Source organism: Haliaeetus leucocephalus, unplaced genomic scaffold (assembly GCF_000737465.1).
Source record: "Haliaeetus leucocephalus isolate CR32 unplaced genomic scaffold, Haliaeetus_leucocephalus-4.0 Scaffold156, whole genome shotgun sequence".
Classification (NCBI taxonomy): domain Eukaryota; kingdom Metazoa; phylum Chordata; class Aves; order Accipitriformes; family Accipitridae; genus Haliaeetus; species Haliaeetus leucocephalus.
Genome location: NW_010972592.1, coordinates 639073 through 666614, shown reverse-complemented (window position 1 = coordinate 666614; position 27542 = coordinate 639073). Strand labels below are relative to the sequence as shown.

Below are 27542 nucleotides of genomic sequence, written 5' to 3'. Positions count from 1 at the left end.
GTTTTAGCAAAGCACAAATAAAAACAGTTTTTATAACAAGACATTATCCTTAACTACTCTTTATCCCCACCTCACACAGTCCTTCACTCTCACTTCTAATATTCCAGTATTCCATTTGGGCTGGTTTTTTTTTAATTTTTTTTTTTAAATATATGGCACTCCATTATTTAATCACTGTGGAGAATGCTCCCAGCCTTTGTCATATCAGTCAATAGTGTGCGTCAGCTTTGACTTAGCTTTCTTTCTAAATTGTGTTATTTGGCTGTCTTGCTAAGAAACAGCCTTTCTTTTTCTGTCTTTCTACACAATTTTAATCTTTTGCACAGGCTCCCATCTTTCTGTATTTTCAGTTACAGTTTCTTGTCTACCTTTGACAAAATCATTCTTGCCTGTTTATATCCATTTAGAATGTGGTTACGAAGATTGTTTTCTTAGCTGAAAGTCTTTGCAGTATCATCCTTCCACTGCCTTCCCTTTCCCAATTTTTTCAAACTTAAGGTGCTTTTATTTCTCTTAAGCTTCTTCCAGATTTGTTTTTGTAGCCAACAATCCAGTACAGCAAGGTATCTGAGTTAAAAATGTGGTTTAAGATTCACACTTTGCTTTTGGGGAATTTATATGTGGGTTTGTTGGGTTTTTTTCTTGTGCTGTGTAGCTCTGTGTACAAGGTACTAAGGTTACAATTTCATCTTGCTGCCTTTTGTTTCTTCAAGTAGCCCTAATACGAATGCAGTCAAACTGTCACCTTAACACCAAAAGCAAAAGCAGCTCCTCCAATATGATGATATGGCCTTCAGTTGTACTTGCTTGTATTGTCACCTTCTGTTTCAAAACCATAAAGTCAGTTCTTGGGTGTTTGTCTGTAAAGCTGAAGAATCTCCATCCTTGGGGCCTCCCTGTGCATTTTGTTCCAGTGGTCCATGTTCTTATCCTAGGAAAGCTGTTTTTCTCTTCTTTAATCTAAATCTAATTGCAATCTTGAGTTTGTCATCTATGGTTATTAAGAGTAATAATTTATGTACTTTTCTTTGTAGTAACTTACTGTCGTTGAAGCCCTGTACGTCCTGCTTTCTCTTTATCTTCTTCACACTAAACCAGCAGTATGGTGTGTGGGTTAGGATATGAGAAACCAAAGTCCTATCACCGCTGTTCAGTTGGTGTGTTCCCAGAAGGTGTCTGCTTTATGAGATTATCGGTTGTTTCATAGCACGCAGCTTCCTCTGCTTTTTATAAGAAACGGCAGCGAAAGACCGGAGAAAGCCATCACTGTGACAGTTTTACAAATGTCAGTCCATCCCCTTGAACAGAGTTTTGATAAGCCAGTATTTTCCTAGGAGGGGAGATAGGAGTTTAATGAAATAATTCAGAGTCACTAAAAACCAGCAGCCTCTTTCAAAGGCACAGCTTAAGAGCTGTGAAAACCTATTCGTCTATACTTGCCACAATAGCGACTTTTACATTGCCTGCATGCTAGCCACTGTGACTTATCGGGGGTTTTTTTCCTGTTTTGCATTCTTAGCTTTTTGCTGTTTAGTATCTTTATCAGACTCCTGTGGTCTGCCACTAGGAATATGTCTATTGAAAGAAGATTCCCCATATGTAATTATTTCTGAAGATGATCAGCTGTGATTTTAATCCATTATATATATACTAGGTGGTGTATTGATTTTTGACTAATGATAACTTTTAATAGACCTGTCATGCAGTATCAAGTCAGATTCTTTAGAGAATTCCTTAGGCTTAGATGTACTTCATAACCCCTATATGATGCAGCAAGTGTTATCACCTTAAAACAGTTGTGTTATCTTGGTTGATGAGACCTAAGGCGTTCTTCCAAGCATGCCAAAAGGATCATGGTCACGTACTCTGTTTATTGCAGAAGAGATGGTGTCTTGCACCAAAACCAAGGCATAAGCCTTCCTTATTTTTCACGAACACCATTTAATATCAGTAATGCTTCTGTGTCACGGTGTGCTTACTTAGTTTGTATAATTAACACCTACGTGAATTTGGAGTGAGATAAAGAAGAGTTTTATTTTAGCTGAAGAAATATGTATGTGTTCTGTGAGAATAGAAGGCTTTTGAGTAGGAAAGGTAAAGGAATGATCAATTTTATTTATCTCTCAACTTCACTGAATAGATGCAGACAGCTGATATGTCCTGAAAGTGGGATCCTCAGTCACTCTTTCCATAGATGAACTCTTGATCCTTCCTGTGCAGTCATCGCTGACAGTTGCTTAGTCTTAGTTTTCCTGAAAAAGTATTCTTTCTTCAGTTCCTAAATTATAGCCTGTATTCACTGTACTACATAATCGTATGTTTATAGAAGGTGTTCTCTGACACCAGTTCTTAAGTGTCTCATTTAATTTATGAATATTGGAAAGGAAGATGTTTTTACAGCTGTTAGTGGTTGGGTAGTTATCTGATTATTATCAAGAAAATTTTGAAGGATTATTTAAAAAAAAATAAAAAATCAGCTTTTACCCTTTTGATTTTAAGAATTTCCTCATATGACTGCTGACGTTTTAGTCTACTTCTAGGATTGTATGTTCCAGTTCAGCTGGAATACCTCTTATCTAATAACCATTATTTGTTCATAAGAGATGTGACATACTGTACTTCTAAATACATATTTTCAGAAAAAGGAATCTTCCTTTTTAAAAAAGACACCAAGACATACGTACACACCATGTGCACAAACACTTTCATTTCTTATTTTCTTTACAGTTAGTAAACATACTAGTAACATACTAGTATGTGAAACAATAAAATTCTCAATATATGAGATCTTTGTTAAAGTCACAAGTTTTTATCAAGGCCATATTTTGTGGAGGATACAAATCCAAAATAAAATATTAGAAAAACATTGGAGACTCTTAAGAAACATTGTGCTTTAATTTATAATGTATAATCTATACATACTGTATAAACTATATAAAGAATCAAGCAATCATGTCTTTCAGTGTTATCTATTGCCATCATTCCCCATGCATTGAGGCTCTCACTATAGCTATTACTATAAAACGTTCCCTAAGTACATAAAGGCTCTAATCGTTAAGATTTTTATTACCAGCCACACATACAGAGCTGCAAATTGCCTTGTTTCAGATTTATTATGTATTACTCTAGAAATTCTATAAAGATCAAAAGAACTGATTACAATGTTGACCTTTGCATTAACTCATCTGAATTTAAATTCAAGTGTTTGATTTGGGAAAATAAGTCCATTTATCATAGGTCTGCTACTGAGGGGATTGTGCAGCCCTGATTGGGAGTGCTGAGACAAAATTTATTTATTGAGCATGGGCTTGAAAATTGTTTGTAGGACAAGAGGAACAAAAGTTTGACCTGCCATTGTGTTGCACCCAGGGAACAACGTGGCAGCTGCCCTTTTCAAATATCTAGCAGTCTGTTCTTGCTGAAGAGCCAAAAGATATTTATAGTTTAAATATATATAACTACTTTGAAAATGGAAGCCAATGAGCCTCTTCTCACCATGAGATAATTAACTGTTAAATACAAGTGTTACAGTATAGCAATATGGAAGAAGACATGCGGTATTCTGGATCTTAAAATTTCCTTTTTCGAGTCTATTTGAAGTTTACTGTTATGGAAACACAAATATTTATGAGTACACATTTTAGAACTGGCTTCTCAGCTAGTAGAAGGATGGTAGCTTTCTCAATTAATTAATTGTAGCTCATTTAATGTGCATATTTATGCCAGCTGAAAGACTAGTCCCTTCAGAAAAGTAAATAAGAGTAAAAGAAATTGGAACTAATAGAGCTGGAAGTAATGGATTCATACAGAGTCTCTGTAGTAGTGTTCGCTTTCTTGTGAAATGCTGAAGGTGGGGGTTTTGTCAAATAAGTTCAACTCACGCCTTAGAATGTCGGAGTTTCATGGGCTTAGTCTGAGGTGTCAACGTGTGAGACACGTAATTTATACTTAAAGATATTTCCACTCTGGTTTGGAATAAATATGTTATATTTGGTGTAAACTTCAGGTAATTAAATTCAGATAGAATGCAAGTCCTTATCTGTTCGTCAGGTAGTGACAGCAGGTCTACAAATAGTGCGCCGTGATGCACAAAGCTGTATGTAAAACAAGGTATTTGTTGTTTACATGCATGCATTCTTACTCTTAGTTTTGTAAACGCAGAAACACTACAGTGGTGATGCGCCCAGTACATCTGTTAATGCTTTATTTGGTTTTTAGTTTCCTGTTAAGGAAAATATGTACTATACTGAATTATTTCATGAGAAAATGCTTTGGTTGAAACTTTGGTATGTTGGGAATGTGTTGATGTCACAACTATATCCCCAAATGATTCAATTAAAAGAAGAGACGAGTGGAGATGAAATACCATTTCTTGTACAAAAAGAGGCTTGCCTTGACGCATGTGTTGCAACATTCTGGACTAAAGTCATTCCAGACCACCAGCAGGAAGGGCAGGTTTCAGAAAATAAAGTTAATATTTGCTCCACCCCTAAAGAAGTACACCTAACAAAGTTTGATTTGGGAACTTACTGTTCAATGGAGACATTTTTATGTATCTGAGTCATATGGCTGTGAAATTAAATACTCTTAGTGGGAATGCATTTTTTTTTATATTAAGAAAAATCCAGCTTTTAAGATGCGTATATCATACATTAAGTAAAAATGACATTGCCGTTCAGGGTTCCTAGGGCTTTCCATTTTCAAACATCTTAAAGATTCCCCATCCTGTTGTTCTGCTACTGCGTGGTATCTTTAAAACTTAATGTTTTGAACTCAATCTTCACTTCTGTGAGCTGAATTTGAGTGATGATTCAATAATAGATGAGGACTGGATTAATGCATGTAAAGGGTGATAAGTACATCCTGTCCCAATCAGACTGAAGTTTTATGGGTTCTGAAGTCAGCAAACTTTAAAAACAATTGTGAGGGATATTGTCTCGTCTCCGGTGTTCATTCCCTTTTTAGACGTTTAGTGAGAATCTAAGTGCTCCATTAAAACGAATGGCTGCAGCTTTGGGGGAATTAGTGGGGGTTTTGTTTGGTTTTGCTAGGTCTTTTTAGTCTGCCACACATTTTGTTGTCTGCAGGTTTATGGTTTTGCTATGTGAAGAACTGTATTCCAAAGCTGGAAAGAAAGAGCTCCATTGTATTAGGGGTAAGACTTTTCAGCTCAAAAGTTGTTTACTTAATGAGGACTCCTGAGGAACTGTGAAAACTTAAACATTTAGGAACTGCTTTTCCAGAATTGTATTAAACTGGGGGGCGATGGGGAACTAACACTGACCCTAAGTCTCCAGTTTCTTTACTGAGGTCCCATATTTATAATATTTTACTTAGTTTTATCAGTAGTAATTCTGAAACCCTGCCATAGATCTCTCATAGTATTGTACCGGGTTTAAAAAATAAATATCTTTTAATAGAAACCAAAAGCATAAATAGCCTTTTATAAAGATGAAAAAAAAAAAAGGGTGATTACTTCTGTGTCAGTCAGAATCCTAAAGCACATTAGGGAGAAAGTATTATTCATGCAGAGAAGACTAGTGTCTGTACTTTTGGCATGAAGGCATTCATTGGTTGTTTCTAATGTCAGGTGGACAAAGAACAGACACTGAAATGTTTGGATTTAAAAAGTAGCTCTTTTATTCAAACTACAGTAATTTCCAAGCGTAATATATTTTGAAAAACTGTGTTAATTGGATGTATCTACAAAGTCAAAACAGAATCCCTTGGTCCTCCCACCCCTTTGTCCCCTGCTTAGGTCCTGTAAATTTTAAAATGTTAAGCCTGGTGGTGTGATGAATCAAACATACTCCAGTTGCCTAAGGATGATCTGGAAGCATGTCATATCTCTGGTTTGGGGTATCAGGCATTTTTCCCCTGCTATTCTCTGTTCGTATGTTTACCATTTGACTTCTAAAACTAAACCTTAGAGATAGTACCCTCCTTAAATATTTTTAAATGGCAGAAATTGTACAAGTAATGAGGTTTAACAAAATAGAATGTCACATGATTCTTGAATCAATCTAGAGCACTGTATTGTGGTGTTTGCTTATGTTGCCTTTCGCTAGAAATGTTTATGCACATGGTAATCTAAGATCTTATCTAAAGATGAATGAACTCCATTCAAAGAGTTCAAGGAGTATGGAAAAGTCCCACAACAGGAAAGAGAAACCGTTCATCAGAGTGAAACGGTACTGTAATGGTGGATCATACAAAATTATAGGAAATAACTTGAGAAACTTTAAGCAAAGGTACAAATGGGAAATATACTCTTGTTAATTTTAGCCACAAAATCTCTCTTAAGTCATTTGATATGAAAACTTCTGGAGCTGATAGGCTTTCACTTTGAATGAATGAAAACCGTAGTTCTTTCCCCGTATTTTATGATAGAAGTAAGTAGGACTTTGGTTAGAGCAGAAGCTTCCACAGCTGATCTCACATGTCTGCAAGTAAAAGCAGGAAATAAAAATGAATTCCTGTAGTGGACTGAAGTCAAAGATATTTCTGAAAAGGTTTCATGGGAATAGCAATTTACCCACTGCTTTTACCCTGGTACCAGAGATTCAGATAAACTGTTTAGCTGTGGAAGGAGTTGAGGTAAATATTTTTAACAGTGTCTTTAAAAAAAAACCAGAGCATTTCTTTATGTGTCGAGTTAGGCAAACATGAAATTTTCAAGGTTGAGGACACTTCATATTGTTTGAACCTGGTTTAGTTGAGGTTAAGGATAAGCTAACTGGAGTAGGGCAAGTATGCCTGCATCACTCAATTTGAGAGTTGTAAAGACTTTTTTTTTTTTTTATGATTGTTGTATCTGTTATTTTTCCAAGAAGGTATCTTGAACCACGTACCATGTTTCCCGCCCCCCCCCCAAGGAATAGGCATTCCCTCAGTAGGTACCATCTTTTGATCCAGTATTGGACAGATGAACTCTGATTTCATAGTAACCCGAATCATTGCTTTTGAATATGAACTGCTTTGATAACTTTCCAGAATTTTCTGTAAGTTTTCTTTCTTCAATTGATTTTTTTTCCTCATCATGGCTATATGCAGGAAGAACTTGAAAATGTTCCCAAATATCTCATGGCACTTAAGACACCTTTTCAGTGGACATCTATTTCTTGCCAACAGCATTCCTCCTAATTAGTATATCACTATATATTTATGATTTTAAAAAGAATTTTAAAAAACCCAAAATGTATTTTCTTTTGTGCTACTTAAATATCTGTGGGTTGTAATGCCAAATTCAAATGTCTATTTCCGTATATTCTTCTTCTTGGCCACCTGCACAATTTAACACCATCAAGGGTATGATATATACAACACTGTTTTCTGCCAATATATATAATTTCTTGAATACTGCCATCAAATGCAATTTCTTAAGAGATTCAGCCAAAGTTACAAGTGTGCCTGTTTATTTTTTTCCCATGACTTGAGCTGTTTATTTTCTATAACTCTTCTTAAACTCACAGTTTCCAGTTAACTTTGTGGAATGCAGTATTTACCCTGTTGGTGTCCAGTTAATAACTAAATAGAAGAGTTTTCTCTTGACCAGCAATTTCCATTTTTCTAGGAGAAGCCTGAGTGTCTTATCAACAGTGGGGAGCCGACTATGCTTTCTAGTGTTAAACCTGCCCTCAAACCAAACCAGGCCTAATAATGTCCTGAGTGCCCTCAGTTCAGCCTCCATTCCAGTACTGAGTAAAGTCTTCAGGTATTTGGTAGGAAATGGAGTAGCTCATCAGTATAGTATCGCTTCAGTAGCTAAACAAAAGGGACTGATCCTGAAACTTGCATTTGGTAAGCAAACATCACAGATATGCATTGGCAGCAAATGAAATGCAAAGTTAATAACTCACTTTATAAACTATGCCCAGGATCGTACCCCGACCAAGTTGAATGGCAAGTAGGTTATATTAACCTGATGTCTTTGAGCCTTGCACAAAGCAGAGAGATTCAAAGAATTCCCCAAACTTCATTTTTTAAAGGGATAGTCACTATTATCTTTCAACAGCCTCTTAGTTTTTATCTTACTGTAGATTTCTGTGAAAGTGTGCTTTTCCAAACACTCTATTTTTTTTATGGTAATCTTTACACACAGTACCTTCTGCTTTCATTCTTCCTCTTCCTTGCTTCCCAAACTAAAATCAAGTATGTATTCCAGCATCCCATAGGAGAATGCTTACTTATTGTACTGGTAGTGAAAATACTTCCCTTGACTGAAAGTGAAGTTTGCATCTTGGAGACCATTAGACTGTACCATAAGTAGTCTCTGAAAACTTCCAGACATGTAGAAATTTTTGGCACCAAGGCTGTTACTCATAAATAGCTGGATGCAACGTATTTCCGTGTCAGTACTCTCCTCCCTCCATCTCCTTGTCTTGGACATTGTCTTGGTGAGTCATGTCATGCTCCTATACAAGTTGTAAGCTTTTAGGGCAATTTGTCTTTATTAGGCACTAAGTTAGCTCTAGGTGTTTCCAGAATAACATACCCATATAAATGCAAAATGTCAGTATTTGATTCAAGATCTTCTCTTTGACAAAGACCCTCTCTTTGGCTTCTCCTGGATTTTTTTCCTCCCTTAATAACGGGGAAAATAACTTCCTTACTCCCCAAGGGCAACTTAGAATTCCCTTGGCATTTTGCAAGGAGTTGCTGATAGCCACAGGCCATAGTTCTATGATGCATGGTCTCTACCCTAAGGTAGGTGGAAAGTCGGTCTTCCCCAGGACCTGGCAAAATGGGCTTTATAGCTTCATGTCTGAAAAATGATGTTGTTCTCTGGCCCTGCCACACATTAAACGCTTGCAACAGAGAGAAGAAATGTTCTTTACGTGATCCCCTGTGTAGTCAGGACCCAACAAACGAGTTACTCCTCTTGTCCTTATTTCTGCAGTGATGCTTCGTAAGTAGAGGATATGCTTTTGGTATCTGAAAGTTGCCTGTACCCGGTTTTATCAGGAATTTCAGAAGCCCAAGGCAGCTAATGTGTTGCATAGGGACCAAAGCCTATTCTCATGGATCTGGCCAGAAAAGTAAATTTGCTGCCACCAAGAGACATCGGGGCAAGTGAATTGTCTTTCCCCCATGTTAATCCCAGGAACAGAAGAGCCTGTAAATGAGAACAGTGCCCTGATTTCTGTCTTGCAACAGAGGCAGCCACCAAGTCGGACACATTTCCCTGACCTCAGTCACACACACACTTGTCCAGCCAATGGTTAAACTCTTTCCTGTACATAGTTTTAAATTTGGAAAGAGCAAAAGTTTTTCACATGCTAAACACAACTTTCTGACAGAAACACTGTTTGTAAAAGTAAGTTTAACTTGACAGCACAATTCCAGAAACATCCGCTGTTTTAACAAAATAGCATAAAACTACCAAGGAAATATTATGTTGTGTGCCTTGAAAAACCTAGGACAAAACATAGCAATAATATTTCATCTTGCTGGAGGAGTGGATAGCAGATACAAGCAGCGTTCTCCTCCTAGAACACAGGCTTAACCTTCCTTTATGAATTAGCGTTTTGGGATAGTTGTCATTTTAATGCATTACAAAGAACTACAGGCTCTCTCTTAAGAGCATACTGTGATGTTTTCCATTATATAGGGCTTGATATATAAAGAGAAACTTGGAGCACTCTTACTGATAAGGAGGGATTTGAGAGTAAGATAAAACAGTTTAGCCTTCAAATCAAAGTTCATCGTGACTTTGCACAATCCCTTCATGAGCTTTTGGTCGGATACATCTTTGGTACCTGCATTATGTTAGAAATTTTGAAATGCAATGCTGCCTTATCCAAGTGTTGATATCCCAGTGCGGGACTGCTATTAAGCCTAACAAGCTTGACAGTTTCTTTTAAAATGTATGAGTGGAATTCCCACTTTTGATCCAACCCACCCACCCCCACCCCCCCATTAGAACCTACTTGTTTCCATTTCTCCTATAATAGAAGTCATGAATTATTTACATTTGATATTTGAAGACAAGATGATGGAAAAGCTTGAGAATGTCTTGCTAAGAAAAAATATATTTACTGTAATATATTTTAAAACATATTTTATTTCTACATCATTTTGCTTAGGAAGAAAAATGAAAAAGATATCTTAAGCCTGAATTTAGCTTGACCTTAAAAGTGCCCAATGGAAAGTTGATTTCTGCGTTTCCTGCTTGCTTCTCCTGTTCATCTCTACTGATATATACAATTTGAAACAGTGGTTATAGTTATACATTAGAAGTTCAAATGGCAGAGAAAGTGGCAAATACAGAAGGATTTCTAAAACCTACCAGTCATGTAAGCTTGCAGGGTAAAATATTTGTGTACAGGCAAGCTCAAAATAATGAGAAGCGTCATCCACGTACAATACTGTCAACAGTGAAATTGTCCAAGTTTGTACCTGAAACTCCCCTAAAGCCTTTTTCCTGCTGTTTCACCACTGGTGTGAGCTCTTCTGATGGCAATTTCACTTGAAATGAAGAAAAATTTTTTTGTAGGCACTAATTATTTAACTGTTATCTAGCCTAAGGGGCAAAAGGTCATGCTTTTATTTTAGCAGTTCAAATGTGTACATTTCATAAGGTCTGTTATTGATCAAACTGTATGAATTTTGAAAGGTATTTTATTCCAAATCTTTCCAAAGTGTAACCTTTTAAACCAAAATTTTCTGATACCTGAATTACTTTCTTCATGTGGGAGATTCTTAGGTACGCTGCTATCAGGATTCTCTTGTGCCCGGTCTTCCTATCATCTCATTCTCCTGAAAATAATTTAGGTATTGTCTGGTTTTTGTTGTCCAGGCTGTAATATAGCTCATGGGGTGCCCCTTTTAAAAACAAACGGTAACAAGGTTTTCATGCAAATGAAACCTGACTGGTTCAAGACTTTCAGACCGTGCAGAACTGTAGGTGCTACAGTAGGAAACCCTTCTCCAGCTGAGAAGGAGAGTTACCCTAGCAGATCAGTTCTGCCCACCTCTGTCTGGGGTTGCTAATCCTAACCGCTTTCCCAGTCACTGGAAGCGTAGTAGCATGGAAAAGGTGGAACAGAAAGAATGGGACCTCCCTGTACTTCTGCTGCTACGAGCCTTTTTTCAGTGAGATAAGTGCAATTCAGGCAATGGGGCTTTAATTGCGGTGGCTGGCTCTTTGTTTTTCATTTAGTCATAATTTATTAAACTAAAATCCCTTTCTCTTTTGAAAATAAAAAGGCATTACTAGTAGTCTGCGTTCTAGTCATTTTTCATTTGTTTTCTGATAATAGTCAAAATCCAACATTAACGTGTCTATGTTCATGGGTATGTAGTTTAATGGAACTGACGTCAGCATGTTTAAAATGAGTTTTAATGTATAAGTAAAATGAAAAGACTTTAAAACAAATTATTTGGCTCAAAGCTCCATTTATATGGTGTATGTTTCAAGCTAATAATCAGGGCTTACTGTGGGTCAGCATGTCATATCCCAGTGGTGTCTAGTGAGATGGAGGGTTATCTTACATGTCAGCTAGATAACCCTGTGAACAATTTTGAGCAGTGGAGATAATGGGACTGAATTCTGAAATGAGGTAGAACTCTGAAATGGGGCAGAATTCAGAACGGGAGCTGGAAATATCACAGTGTCATGTGCGAGCACCATACAGCTGCTTGTGAAGGCAATCACCTTTTGCCATCGGTAGTTGCTTATGTTTGACAATAATCCTTCTTGATAGGGTGCAATTAAAATGGCAAATCAGGTACATATTCCCATAGAAAAGAAAGGTGAAGTGAAAAAATTACTTTCTTGGTACTGGTGCTATCTTTCTATTTTTTTTATTTAATATTTTTTTTTATTTGAATACAGATTTTGCATGATAATCTAAGAAGTATTTTTTGCCATGTTTTGGAGAGCTTTTACTCTCCTGTCTTCAAGTTGTGCTGTTCACAATTATTATGTTTTTAAAAAAATTAATTATGGTTTATTCTCCTTTTTTCTTAATAAAAATATAATTTTTATGTACTTTGAGGGAATTGTAGATCAACTTTGTGGCAATATGCACTTTCATACTTCAGTTTTTTTGGTTTTTATTTTTCTGTATTTTACTGGGTTTAATTTTATAATTAAGGGAAAGGCCAAATTTGTTGCACAGTTATGAAAAGAATAGTTATGTAGACTCTGGTTTCATACGTTCTCAGATGATGCAATGGGATTTCTAATTGTGCATCTAAATCAAACCATTGATATCATAAATGAAGTAATTCAGTCTTCATACAAAATATATAACTTACATAAAGAAATTATAAATTACTTGAGTTTCAGGTTTGTTTCCACCTTTAGAACTAGCACAGTATATCCTGCTGAATTCCATTATCAGCTTTTGGAAAATGGACTTTTGCATGTGTATATTTACAGTATATATTTTGACAAATCTTAGGAATGCCAGTATTAAAGGTATTTTTTCCCCACCGTCTATTGTATCACTCCTCTTGCGTTTGCCTTTTCTTTTTAGCCATAGTGTAAGTGAATTATTTAGCACTGACAAGCATAGTCTTTCTGTTAGCGTTTCTTCACACACTTGGTAACCGCAGTTGTAACTCACAGCAAAAGCTTAGTGACTTCTGTAGCCTTTGGTCAGCCAGTAGAGGCCACTCATAGCTTGCTACTGAAGCTGGTGACTTGAAAATGGGGGGTTTGTTGTGTACATGGGGTTTTGAAGCCACTGTGAGCGAGCTTATGCTGGCACGAACTGTCATAGTATGACTTGCACCTGCAAAGAGTTCTGTTATGAGTAATTCTGCTTATATATGTAAATTCATTTAATATTGACGTTTTTCTCTTTCCTATAAGTCCCGTGGCAGTAGGAATAAAAATCACTTTCAGTAATATACTTCAAGCAGTCTTAAATGCTTTGATGACAACCTTTGTTGTTTGTACAATCTTTACTGTAATTATATTACTTTACCCTAATGAAGTAAGGAAAAACTATTACAGATTACTTGGGGTGGAGTGGGGGGAGGAGGGTCTTGTTTGTATGTGTTTCTTGGTTTTTCCCAAATGAGGAATTGAGCTGCAAAAAACAACTTACCAAAGGTCAAAACAGCAAGCCTGCAGCAGAACAAGGAATTGAACCTGCATCTCCCAGGTCAAGGCTGGGATCCTAATCACTGCTCGGCTCCTTCCTCCTGTCTATGTCACCATGGGGGTAACTTCACTTATTGAGAATAATTTTACAAGTATAAACATTTCAGCATTTTAGATCATTCTTAACTAATAAGAGTACAGTCCCAGCGCTACTGAAGTCAAAATTCTGTTGCCTTAGCGAAGCTAAGATTTCACCCTAGAATAAGTTTTATATCTAAACAGGCAGCTATAATATCAAAATAAATTTTTTTATATGCAGCATACTACTGCAGCATTTAATTAGTAGCTCTTTGTACTAAGGGAAATTTTGTTTCATTTAAATAAAATTTGTTAAATAATAGCTATTTACAGAGTAATGAAGTAGCAAAATTTTGGCCATTGTTTTGTTGCCATACCTAATACAATTCAGACAGCTGCCCTGAAGGTTTTCCCTTTCCTAATATAAAAAAATTAAAATAGTGGTGCAGTGTGGTGTCCTTATGCAGTCCTGAGGATCTTACATTTGCCTTTTAACAAGGAGTTGGTTTAATCTAAAAAAAAAAAAAAAAAAATAAAAAAAAATTCTGGTTTATGTTTTGTTCTTGAGACTTGTAAATCAGTCCGTTTTTTTGCAGTGCTGTGAGCTGCTGTTGGAGCAATGGTGCCACATAGTACTTTTTAATATTAAATGTTAGGAATCTCAAAAGAAACTCTCTTACTAACTTCCTTGCAGATAGGACACTTGCACTTTTCACTCTACCTGATGCTTTCTCCGTAGACCAAATAATTTTTTTTACACTATATGCTAGTACTTATTTGCTTTAATAGCTCCTCCAGTGTAAGCGTATCACATACCTAAAGGCAGCATGTATGCAGTAATGTATATCATTACAATGCATCATTAAACTTATTCTGTTGCCTATTCTGTAGTATATAAAAGCTTGTCCTTTTGACAAAGATTTAGGACAAAACATTGTCTGTGATATTTCCTGCTAGTGTTACCATTTAAAACAAACAAACAGAAAACCTTACAGCCAGGCCAGTCTCTTTTCAAAATACTTTCTTCTTTTAAGTTTATAATTATTTAATTTCAAATTCAGGTTTTATCTTAAAAACAGCAGAAACAAAACAAAACAAAAAAAAACCCAAACACAAAACCAAAAAAACTGCGTAATAGCAAAGATTTAAAAAGAAATTCTCTGTTTTGCTTTTATACATGAGACTGAAATTTTCCATCTTTCTCTGAAGGAGCTATGTTCAATAGTTGACTTCTTTTAATCTCTGATACCATAGTTTTTCTTTTCCATCTGTTAATCATTCAGTTGAAAACCATAGATGAAGAAATAGAGGTATTTTGATCAGTTGTGTGAAAAGAAATGTGGAGAAAACTCTTAACAGTGTGTGAAAACACTACAGAGACTGGGGAGCTGGGACATACACTTTAACTCCAGGAAACTTACTGATTCTCATTTTATCTAGGGTGTGTAGCTCTTTCGTTTCTCTCTTTCTTTTTTTTTTTTTTTCCCTCTCATTTTTATTGAGAGAAAACAATAAACATGTATAGGGACATGTGTGTTTAGGATTAAAGTCCAAGTCTTTTGACCTATTTTTCTTGAGGTTTTTCTCCTTCCTTATCACTTGCATATATTTTGCAAGCAGAATGGCAATGATCCATTGATTTTTTGCAATACTATGTTAGCATGAGGTCAGTTTTAAAGAATTATAACCAGAGTAGCAAGAAACTGGCATAGAACTATTCTGCCAGTGAACCATGTCTTCATGAAGACATTGTAGAGTTTGACTGAGCGTCACTTAAAGGTAATCTGTACATTAAAGAGATGCTTTTCTGGAATGGTCAGTTTGGGCCCTTCAGCAAGAGTGTGCTTGTAGAGGGAATAAAAATGTAATGGTAATGTCAAGCTAGGGTTATGGCAATGATTCAGTAATGTATACTGTTTTTATTTTCTTAGTTTTCTATATTGCTCCAAGTCAAAGAATATGTATCTATATTTTTTAAAGATGTATTTTAAATCCAGACCTTTGTTTAGTGTAGGTGCTTTCCAATGCTTCTAGTGAAAAAGGGGCATAAAATGAGTGATAATAAATTGATGCTGAAAATAATAAGAAATTGCTCTTAATCAGCACAATAAAATGTAGAGAATAGATTTTTCTCTCTTTCTTCCCTTGATACAGTTTGATTTAATTTCCTATAAATTGGTAATTACGGATCTGTGAATTATGGAAGTGCCATTGTGATGCTGCAATTTCCACTGCAAAATCCTGTTGTCCAGGATTTGATTTTAGTTGCATTTTGGTTTGGACATCTTGTTTTGCAGAAACTCCTGCCTGAGAAGATTGGATTTGCTACTGAACTTTTCAAATTGTATTCATCAATATAGTATTTTTAGGGAAAGAGACTATAAATACATGAACCCAGAAAAAAGCGTCTTTTCTGGAATTTAAGAGATTTGGTTAATATAGTTAATTTTTACCTATGTTAATCTGTAGTTGATCATAGCAATTAATTTCTAGAGTGGAAAAAGGGACCTGTTCTTTCATTCAGAAGAGTGGTTAGCTCATTTGTGTAACTAGCGTTCAGCAAAATTTTGCTGAAATTTTACTGGGTTTGCATACTATGAATGTGACACACTGTGATGGTTAAGTTAAGCATTCAAGTGCACATGTGGATTCTTTAAACTCATCATAGAACCATTTAGATTGGAAAAGACCTGTAAGACCATCGAGTCCAACCATAAAGCTAACACTGCCAAGTTCACCAAATCATAGCAAGGAAATAATATCCTGTAAAAAACGAGTTTGGTAATGTCTTTTCACTGCACATGCTATGGAGTGTTTGGCATAAAATCCAATTTCAAATACAAAAATACCACTTTCAGTATTTAAAAATTACTTAAATTTTAATAAATCTATTTTTTCAGTAATGGAAAATATATCTGAGGTACAATTATGAATAGGACATAATCTGTATTTTTTCAAGGATGTATTTCCTAAGCTAAACATAAATTATAAAGAGGAAGCGTACTTGCTCACTTGACAGGGTGATAGCACGGGAAAAAATAAGGGAGATGTTGATGTATGGTTGAGTATGCATTTTAAGGTAGCTTATATTATTTTAAGTATTAAGAAAATACTATGTATGGAACACATCCATACTTGGGAGCTCTGTATTACAGTTGTCTTTTAAAATAATTAATGATTTCCCATGGGCTAGTCAGTAACCGAACATTAAAATATACTTCAAATGAGAAGTAAACAGAATTGTTAAGTAACGATGTAATGTATTTTTGTTTTATGTTAACTTACTGGGTTTTTTGCTGGCACGTGGTAGCACCTTTTTTTAAACTACAGCACGTGTAAATTAAAATAGTGCTATAATATTTATTTTATTAAAAGATGCATAAATTGATCCACTAAATGGATTCTTTTTCTTTAAATGATGTTCTGTATAGACTCCAGTCTTGGACACCTCTTACCCTATTCATATAAAGTAAGCGGTAGTGTTCAAGCAACCTGTGACTGTCCTGTAGACGTTTTGCTCCCTCTCACTCAGTGGTATGACGAGCCCCTCAGAAGAGGTGATCATCCCCCTGTATTCAGCGTTGATGCGGCCTCCTCATCTGGAGTACCGTCTGCAGTTCTGGGCCCCGCAATTTTTAGGAAGGACATGAAGGTCCTTCAATGCATCCAGGGGAGGGCAACAAAGCTGGTGGCAGGGCTGGAAGGCACGTCCTGTGAGGAGTGGCTGAGGATTTGGGGCTTGTCTGGTTTGGAGAAAAGGAGGCTGAGAGGCGACCTCATTGCTCTCCACAGCTTCCTGAGGAGGGGAAGGGAAGAGGGAGGTGCTGAGCTCTTCTCCCTGGTACCCACTGATGGGACGCGTGGGAATGGTTCAAAGCTAAGTGCCAAGGGAGGTTCAGACTGGACACTAGGAAGCATTTCTTTACCGAGAGGGTGGTCAAACACTGGAACAGGCTTCCTAGAGACGTGGACGATGCCCCAAGCCGGTCAGTATTTAAGAGGCATTGGGACAATGCCCTTAATGACATGCTTTACCCTTTGGTCAGCCCTGAATTGGTCAGGCAGTTGGACTAGATGATCATGGTAGGTCCCTTCCAACTGAAATATTCTATTCTATATTATTAGCATTAAAAATAACAGTTGCCATGCTCAACGTTATTTCTGCGGAGTGAAATCCTCTATCTTTCTTGTCCTCCTTTTTCTGTTTAATCCCACCATCTTCCCATACATCACTTCTGAAGTTTGTCATGTGCAATATCTCAGGCAGCAGTATACAACGTTGTCTATTTTGAGGCAAAATGTCCTAGTCTTGAATACTTTTCCATTTTACTGTGTCCATCAGTATAGGTCATAATTTCTCAGGGAAAGCAATCTTTGCAAAAGAGGAGGAGTTCTTTGTCTCTGAGTTGGAGTACCTGTGTTTCAGGGACTCTGTAAACAGTACGCAGCCACCACCTTGTCCTCTTATTCAAGCAATGGTACAAGGACTTGTAGCCAGAAGAAATTAAGAGTTCGAAAGATGACCCTGAACTTTATTCATATTAACAGTTATATCGACTGTAGATTACAGTATCTCTTGTGCAATGTGTTGCTGGAGAGACTTTGCGCAGGAGGAAGATGACAAGCAAGGAGGCTCAAATGTTTCCCTAGTTTCCCTTTACACTCCTACCTATTTTGCTGCTTTATGCAACTAAGCCACGGTACAGATTGCAACACAGTTGGCCTGTATGAAGACCCGTGATATTTCTTTTGTACTTTTTGAAGGTCAATATTGTTCCTCATCGTCGAGGACATCGTTCCTAGTTATTTGCCACATCTAGTAAGTTTTTTAAAAAGCTGCTATTCTTAATTAGATGAAATAGTTAGAAATACTTCCACTTTTTATATTATAGTTACCTAAGTTCCAGTGTGAGTGTGATTATGTTTGGTTATGGGGTAGCACGACTTCTAGAAACACAGGCTATTAAATATACTGCTAAAAAGCTTGAAAGAGGTTATTGGGCATTTCCTAGGCATTTTAATGTCTCATAGGAAGGAACTTTTAATGCCAGAATTTTGTTCATGTTGTGTATGAACTTTAAAGTGTGCCATGGCATTTTTTTCCAAAAGTTTATCCATCAAAAGATTTGAAAAAAAAATTACTATATTTATATTATTAGAAAAAAATCTGCTGCATTTTTTCCTGTAAAGCATGTGGCAAAAGTAGTCTACAGCACTTGTTGGACATTATAAAAATGTGCTTTTTGAGATTGCACTTAACTTGCCTGTGGCTCAGATGCCTGTTACAAAAAAAGAGAAGGCACCCCTCCTCACTTTTTCGGAGGGAACAGTAGCTTAAAGACATCAGACATAAGCAAGGAGAATTTGATGAGAAGGAAGACAAGCCCACCTCAGTTCCAACGTCTTTTCTCAGATGGCTCAGTCTTGGTCACCTCGACCCCTGTGGCTACGAACCATCAAGGACCATAGCCATCAGTGCTAACTGTACGCTATCAGCTCTATCAGCTGATTTACCATACAGCTGTTAAAAACTAACAGTCTTGTGTATATAAGGAGAATGTTTAATAGTGTGTAAGAATTGGCCATTTCCAAGAAGAGTGTTGTTAATGAATGAACTTAGTTTAAAGTTTAACACAGGCCTTATCTGTCAGTCTTATAAACACTACCATCACAGCAGTTCTGATTCCCTGATACACAGGTGTGCACTCAGACATGCACACTAGAATACATTCAATTGAGGGGAAAAAAAAAACCAAACACGCACAAACACAAAAAAAACAACTTAGTCGTGCAAACCTTCAGTGCTGTTTGTTCTTAGTTAGTTAGGAAAGCTACCACTTACTTTACCCCCTGATTTCTTCTTGTGCACTGGGATTTCATCACCTAAAACAATTCTAGATATCTATGCATTTTTTTGCATAAATAAAGAATCTGAAGGGTATTTGTTTTGATTTTAGTGTCCTGCGATCTGCTGCCACTTTCTGGAGCAATTGGATCTCTATTCTGTGGAGATTCAGCAGATCTTTGGAGTAGTTTTTTCTAACGGCGATTTAGCAGATGAAGATGGGCGACAGGTTCTGTTTTGCCTTTTTACACCCTAGATAAGTTTTGCAAATAGGAATTCCTTCGCATTAACATATTGTGAATCTTACAATAATCAGCATTCAGTTTTATGCAAAGATCTATATGTATGCATTATGAGTTTAGTTTTATAAATAATCTGTGGCTGCTTGGTAGCTGAAGCTATCTGGCATGTGCAAGAGAAACCTGAGCAGTGTACTTCGTGATCAGTTGCAACTGTATTCCAAGCAAGTTCATATTCTCATATAAATTAGTGGAAAAACATACTTCTATGGTTTATATATTATTTTAAAACTGGCAATTTATCAAGTGATTTTTCTTGAAATTTCCATGCTTATTAAATTTCAGATTATGTATTTTGAGTAAGCTGGAAACTTAAACTTGTTTCCATAAGTATGGCTGCAGGTAAACAACCAATTTTAGTCCAGAAAATAGCTTTTGCTTCTGTCAACATGTTGTTTATTTTCTCCCTGAGATAAAAAGTTCAGTTTTCTGATATTTGTACCAAGATAAAGTCTGTAAACAAGATTAATATAGTGTGGAAAAGGTTGTCAGCAGCCCTGGCAAAGGAAATAAGTTGCCTGTACACAGAACATACTGTAAACTGAATAAAAGTGTCAGGTCCACCATGAGATAATGTGATCATGAACCTCTAACAAAGCATGACATAGGCACAGTCGGCTTTTCTTATAGCCACAGTGTAGAAAATGGATTACTATATTCCAGGGATACCCACTGGAATAGCATGAAAACCTCATTTTGAGATTAATGCAGGATGCAACTCTGAAGAGCTGAGCTACATGCTTACCTATAGTGTTAAAGTAACAGTTTAGTTATTAATCTTAAAATTTGGAAATTACATATTAAAATACTTGTTCATATTTCTAGGTCTGTCTTTGTGAATTGACATTTCTCACTCTTATTATTAGGTGAACTATGATATTGGAACACTAATGTTTGGTCACTGTTTTATTATTATCATGCGGTTATGTAAGGGCTCAATAAGTCTAGTAAAACAGTAAATTCCAAATGTGGGTAAAGCAGTAGGTGCTGTCCTCCCATGTAGCTGCCATGATTTCCTCTACTAGGGATTTGTATGTCTGCATAGATTTTTCTGCGGTAAGGTATTACCAGTTCTTTTCAATCGCTGTCAGCCAGAAAAGTGACAACACTTTAGGGTTTCTCAATTTGGCCCCGAGTGACATCATTCTTCAGGTCAAAGAAACAGATTTTGGTCAAATACTTTAACTGCACAGAGCTTTCAAATTATTCAGTGAGTGTTCTTTGAAAGTTTTCCAGACTTGGATCTCTGACTGCCCTGGCTCTTCTCTATCATGACACCAGATGAATAGGGATATTTTTCTTTCAAGGTTGAGCACATTGTTCTTTTAATAAAGAGTAGGCTGCTTTTATCTGTGAATCTTCTGCTTATGTACTTTTGGCAAGCCTGAGACACATAAATGTATTATCATTGAGTTTTTTGTGGTCTCCTTTCAAAACTGGCAGAACATCTGACTTCATTCTCACTGCTGGTCATCTACTGACTATGAAACTATCCAAGGAACTGAAAATTTGTTCCTGCATTCTTTCCAACAGGAATAGTTTGCCTTCTGCTCTGGTTCTTCAAGCATGAGTTTCATCAGGTGGTCTCTTATTCTTCTGCTTTTACCTATCTACATGTGCAGACGAATTAAGCAGATTCTAAAAATAAAAATAAAGCTGTTTGAATGCATTCTTGAGCAATACCAGAATATCATCATCTGCAAAAGTCTGCATGTGCTATCATGCCTTCTTAAGATCATTCTTAAATTGACCATATTATATATTTTTGGTTTCAGTATATATAAAGCACTAGACAAGGACTACAGTATGGTGCGGTAAAAATTATTTTATCTTTGCTTTCTATCCCGCATCAACTTTAATTGCAAAAGCTTTGTGTTGTTATACAAAGGTTGGGAGCACTTTTTAATAAATTTGTTGCTGTATTATCAATAAATAAGAATAGTATGATAAATATGATTTTTAAATCATCTAACTTTCATTTTTTGGAGATAAAGTGCTCCATGGACTTTTCAAAAATAACAGGCCCCTGACATCTGTAGATGCCTGACATCTGACATCCAATCAGAATTACACATTAAGGATTTTGGTGAATATTTTGTAGCACTTTCTGCATTCAGACTTCGCTTAAAAATTGCAGATATTGCTAATTGCATTTACTATATCTAGTGTACTGTCTCTATTTTGTATTTAGCAGTTGTGATATGTTTTCTTAATAAACAATCACTGTGTGTGTATGCTGTCCCATTATTCAAAGTCTTTTTTTTTTTTTTCCTACATTTTTTCTATTAGATAACTCCAGGACCAGGTGGTAGCAGGAAAACGGTTCACTTGTCCCAGGATTCTCTTCACCATGAGTGAGTATCAGCGATGGGAGTTATAACTTTTTATTATTGTTTGCTTTACAGTAGTACCTGTGTCCCAAAGCCGCATTTTACAACTGTACAAATATGTGATAAGAGCCTCAGCTCAGTTACATAATGATCTTTATTTAATAATAATATTTATAATCCTTCATAATTCATTTTATGTTTCTTAAGGAAATGTGAAGTTCAGTGCTTTGTAAATGTGTTTTTATTAACTTGCTGAGTATATGCTTTCCTAAAACGTAACACATTTAAGTCTAGATACCAAATATGGGTTGTTTAAAAAGACCTCCAAAGGGAAATGCAGAAATGTCAAGCTTGAATATATGAAAATAAACAAGCATCACATCTTTGAGTCTTAGACATGATGTATCATGTGAGGAGGAAGGTTATCATAAACTCCACAAAAAGACACTGAATTGTTTAGTCACATGTAAATAGGGACTGTCATTCAGTTCATTTAGTTACTCCAGTGCACCATTACTGTAAACTCTTACTCTGTTCAGCTGACAACATTTAGCAGCATTATTTCTTGGTTATCTCTTTTGAATAGTTACAATAAGAAGATTAAATTTTCCTATATTTTCCAAATCGGAAATCTAAAATGCAGATACAAATGATTAGGAGATAATATATTTGGGGATACATTTATATGTTCTAACTGCTACTAGAAACAGCATCTACATTTTAAGACAAAACTTGCCAAAGCGCATATTCTACAAACATCAGATCCTCAGTACCAACTGTTTTATGCTACTAATCCAGTTCTGTTGCACCCCATAACTTGCTAATGTGTGTGTTAACTAAAGAGGCTGTGATTTCAGAAGTTATTTCTACTCTAAAGTAATTCAACTGGTATTTTATGGGGTTTACTTTTGTTTATTTCATTAAAACAAGCAAGCAAACAAATACTGTAATTAAGCGAATGGACAAAAATCATAAAAATCAGTGTGATGTGAATATCACTTTCTCATTACAAGAGGTCTTATTGTTTATGAAGGGTTTTTAATGTCTAAATATGAGATGCATTCAAATCACTGCGATATATTTTTCAATAGAAATATGTTTTACTAACAGTTTAGTCTGTAATCCACTGATTTGCCACAAAACAGCAGAGTTTATGTGGAGGAGGATGCCCCAGTTTGCCGCTCCTCCTTGAGCGTTTGCTGTTGACACTGGTCAGGGACAAGACACTCATCCATGTGGAATTTAGATCTAACCCATTATATTTCTTCTCTTCATCAGCTTCCAGATGTTTGTGACCTTATTTGTTGGGTCATTCACAAATGTGATGGTTTTTCTTTTCATCCACTGCCAACATCAAAGTTGTGTGTGCATGAAATCTCCCTGTTTTCCTCAGATTTTTAACTATTCGGTGCAGTTGATGAACGTTTCATGTCCAAAATATATAAATGTCTACTACTTTTTATCTTGAGGTATACTTTTAACTTTATTGCTGTCATTCTTTTTCATTTCCAACTTCTTTTCCGTAATCAACTTAAAAGTAGAAAAAGGAGTTGGCGGCATGCAGGTTTTGGTGACAGCTGGTCTCATATACAAGAACGAGAGGGTGGACTGCTCATCAGCAAACTCATAAAAAAGGAGTGACAAAAAGCCACAAAACTTTCAGACTTGTGACTTAAAAAGAGTAATTTAGACCAGACAATTCCATGGTATCTGCTTCTTCTCAGTATATTAATTAAAGTAAAAATTTTAGTGTTGTCATGTGGCTGCTGTGGAGAAAAAATGAGCGTAAACTCTATTGAATTCAACTACTTCAGAAAAAGCGTGACTAGGTTAAGCTTATAATCTTTGGTTACACTTCTTGAGGAACTTACAAGCATAATAGCAGATAATGTGATGGTCTTTTTGTGCAATATTATAATGGATGGAATTATTTTATCCTTTGCCCAAAACCTATTGCTTGCTTACATGAGTAATATGTAGTACTATATGTAATTTCAGATCCCCCTTGTTTTAATTGTTTTTTCCTTCTCCTTTTCATTTGGCAAGTGTCAAGATTTGCCCCAGGTTTGTATAATGCTTACTACAGCTACATTCGGATGTTAATTCAGTTCTATGTGATCACAGTGTGTATGTGAACCAGTATTAATATGCTTTTACTGCTATTGAGGAAAAAGTCACATCGTGAGTTCTTGTCCCTGCATATCAGTGTCTTAGTCCAAATTCTCGTCTCTCTGAAGTAAGGCTGCCAATAGTCAAAATTTTGCAAGTGTGTGACGATATGAAGCCACTGAATTTACGGACTTTGAATTTCACTTTAGATTCAAACTCAGACCTCAGTTGAAATAATACATTAACAAATAACAGGTAGTCCACAGTACTTAAAAATCTTTTCAGCTATAATCATTAATAAGTAACACTTCAGTACTAAATATGGAATGACTTTTATTTATAGCATATGCATTATAGTATATTAAAATACTATCATTTATATATTATTTTAGCTTGTTTGACAAAATATAATTACCTATAAAGCCAATAGCTACTCAGAAGTGAAATTTGTGGTGCATTCTTTCAAAACTGTTAAAGACCTAGAGAGTTCAATAAAAATATCCCATTAAAATAAAGTATAGCCAAAGGGTTTATTTTCCTGGCAGACAATGAAATACCCAAAAGCACGCACAGACTGGTCATATGACAGCGTGTGCTTTGTTAGTTATATTGTTAAACCTGTCTTTTCTTTTTCTCCCACAGTCACTGGTTTAGCCCTGGGGCTAGGAAGGAACATAGCCAGGTAAGAACTGCTTTGATCAAGAACAGTTTACTTGAGATGTATAATGGAATTTAACTACCTCTACTCCAGAGGTAGTGGTCGAATATTTTTAGAAATTATAAACAAAGCAGGTATGATTTCATATTTTCTTGTAAGGAAACATATTAACCACAGTGCCTTTCAGAAAGTCCCTTAATTAAAAATCGTTAATTAGTCACTTAATGTCAGTTAAGTATCTTTGAGTTTTAACAGGTTAAATGAAAAGTCTGATTTTTTTTAATGATTTTGTTAATCGTAGTATCTCCAAATGTTGCATTTCTCAAAATGCTGGAAAGCAAAACATTTGACTCACAAAATCAAGAAATACAGAACAGTGACAAAAGTGGGCAGGCTTCTATGGGAAGATCTTCAATTCCATTTTTCTGCATTCCATTGGTTAACATGACCACAGCAGTAAAAAAGGAACTGTTAAATCTCCATCATGGTGCAGATATTAGTAAAAATATCTCACTAGTTTGTGTGCTGAGCCCCTACAATGTAGTCCCTAGAAGGTCCAAGCCTAGAGATGTGGTTGCAGGAATGTGAGGACATGTTTAATGCTTGATTAGTAACATGGCACTTTCTTCTTTAGCTTGTCTTCAGACGTGAAGGAATACCTTTTTTTTTTATGGGTGATAATAAGGTCTAAACAGAATATACTGTCCAAGAACTATAAAATGTGAAAATAAGCTTGGTTTCATTTCATAAATATATAGTTAACTTCAACTATTCAGTAGAAGTAGCTGAATACATCATCAACTCATTGAAAATTAAGACTAAAGTTCCACAGTACATTTTTATAAGTTGGTAAAAATTGACATAACACAGTTGATTTCATTAGATCTGTGCCAGTTCACTAGTACATTTACAAATTTAAATAGATTTGAAACTTCAAAAGGAAATAAGATCTATAGAATCTTTCGAGGGTTCATCTTAGCATAATCCTTCATGAACACTTGTTGCTCCAGTAAGTCATAGTTTAAATAGGTGTATACTCTTTCCTGTCCCCTACCCTTTCTTTAGAACTCCAGAGCACGCTGAATCTCTCAAAGTTATATTACTTCCCCAAAACTGCCAGAGTGGATAAAACATAGTACAGTTTTAGCTGTAAATTGTGAACTTCTAACATGTTACAGTAAGCTGACTGATACTTAACATCTAAATAGACGGATTTATGTGATTCACATTGAACTCGCATTATTTTGAAACATATTTCCTGGGAGAAGAAATGCATTAAAAAGAGCATTTTAAATATGAGCATGCTTCATCTTAATTGATCGTGATAAAAAGTTCTCTTGGGCTAATCTTTATCCTATTCTTGAAATTTTGATGTTATAAGTAGTCAAATTTGCTAGGTTAGAATGAGTTGAGTGATTTTTTTTTTTTTTTTTTACTTGGATTTTTTAATATATTGATTGTTTCATATAACAGGGTAGTTAACTGAAGATGTGCTGTTTACTTCTTTAAAAGATTCTAAGCTTAAAGCAGTATGGAAAGTTTCATGCTGAGAAATACGTTAACCTACATCATACATACTGGCAATATCCATTCAGCATAGTGTGAGAAATATCTGCATAGCTGGTATATAATGACAAATTAATTCATTGTTCTCAGATAATAGTATATTTGAATTAATCTTAAATTTTACATGTTTATTTCGTATTTCCTACAAGCTGTGTTTTCAGAGCTTATCTGAAGTTCACTGGTTTTGTAACTTAATTACTAATGAATTGTGAAGTAAAGCTAATGTCATCAAATAATATAAGTGCTACTGGCACATAATGGGTTATTTTTTTTAGACAAGTAAATTAGAATGATGGGGCAATGTAATAATGACAATTTTGACAGCTTATGAAATTCTCACTAAATTTTTGAAGATCCATAGTGTATAACTATTGGTTGTATGGGTTTACTACTTTCTCTTTTAATTAATTTCTGGAGTTGAAGTTATTATGTTAGAACGCAAGTAGTTAATTAACTAGCCAAATTTAAAGTCTGGCAGATGATCTGTTTGTCCATGCTATAACTACCATTTACTTATCAGCCAGAGAATATTGATAACAGTAAGACTGTTCTTAGCTTGATCATAAAATAGATACACATTATATGAATGCCATGCTGGTAAAAATTGTGGCTACATTTAAATATGAATTGTAAGTGCTCTGATTTGTTGATGTTAAGAAAATGAAAAAATTATTTTGCAAAAATATACCAGAATAGGGTGCCTTACGTTTATGTATCCTTCAGATTGCCTTTTAAAACCAGACTGCACTATTTTACTCCATCTGAGAACTAGATAGTTAAAATGACAAGGAGCATTCCTTATATAAGAAGCAAGCTGTAGACTTTTTGGGGAAAAATTAATCAAGTGTAATTTTATAGATAGGTGTCATTTTTTGGAGTCCATGCTCATGTACGACATTAAGGTGTCGTTGCCCAAGTCATAAAGTTCATAATTTCCTAACTTCCAGTGGACTTTTAAATGTGTTTGCTGTGAATATTAGATTCATTTACCTGTAGTCTGTTTCTAAACAGTCTTCCATTCTATACTTTCTTCAATATATGATTAGTTTCAAGAAACATTTGTATTTTTCATACTGTCGTTTTAATTTCTTTAGTGCAACTTTTTGACAGTTTTAAATGAATCATTCATTATTCCTACTTCCCCACTATTATGGGAAGCTTTAATATTGTGGGTTTGTTGATTCTGCAATTTTCAAATTACAAAAACTCCTGGGGCTTAGAAGAGTTTGTAACTATTTCATAACTGCTTAGATACAAGTGCCAACCTCAATAGTTTTTTGTAATTTAAGTGTTCTCCAACAATTTTCATTATACCATTTTGAAAATTTAAACTGAAATTGTGAAAATTGCAAAATTTTACAGATAAGTTAATTGTGAAATTGTGAATTGCATGGCTTTCTAATATGCTTTGAGAATGGTTTAATTTTTACATTTTCATTTATTTAGGAATTTTAAATTGGTGGATATATCTTAAAATACTAGCAATTATTATAAAATTCTATTAGATGTCAGTCTCTTCTAGAGTCATGGGTGAAAGCTGTTGAAAGATTACTCAAGACAGGAAAGAATGGCATTGTCATGATAACATTTCTAAAAAGCATAT

The 27542-nt window shown here is 35.4% G+C and overlaps 1 protein-coding gene across 3 annotated transcripts in view; it reads left to right on the top strand.

Moving 5' to 3' along the window:
* GPATCH2 (G patch domain containing 2) overlaps positions 1 to 27542 on the top strand; it is a 130682-nt gene that overhangs the window by 68585 nt on the left and 34555 nt on the right. For all 3 annotated transcript variants that reach the window (XM_010562137.1, XM_010562136.1, XM_010562138.1), the window contains exons 6-7: positions 21566 to 21630; positions 24358 to 24397. In XM_010562137.1, coding sequence (XP_010560439.1) covers positions 21566 to 21630; positions 24358 to 24397 — 105 coding nt within the window. The remainder of the gene's footprint in view (positions 1 to 21565; positions 21631 to 24357; positions 24398 to 27542) is intronic.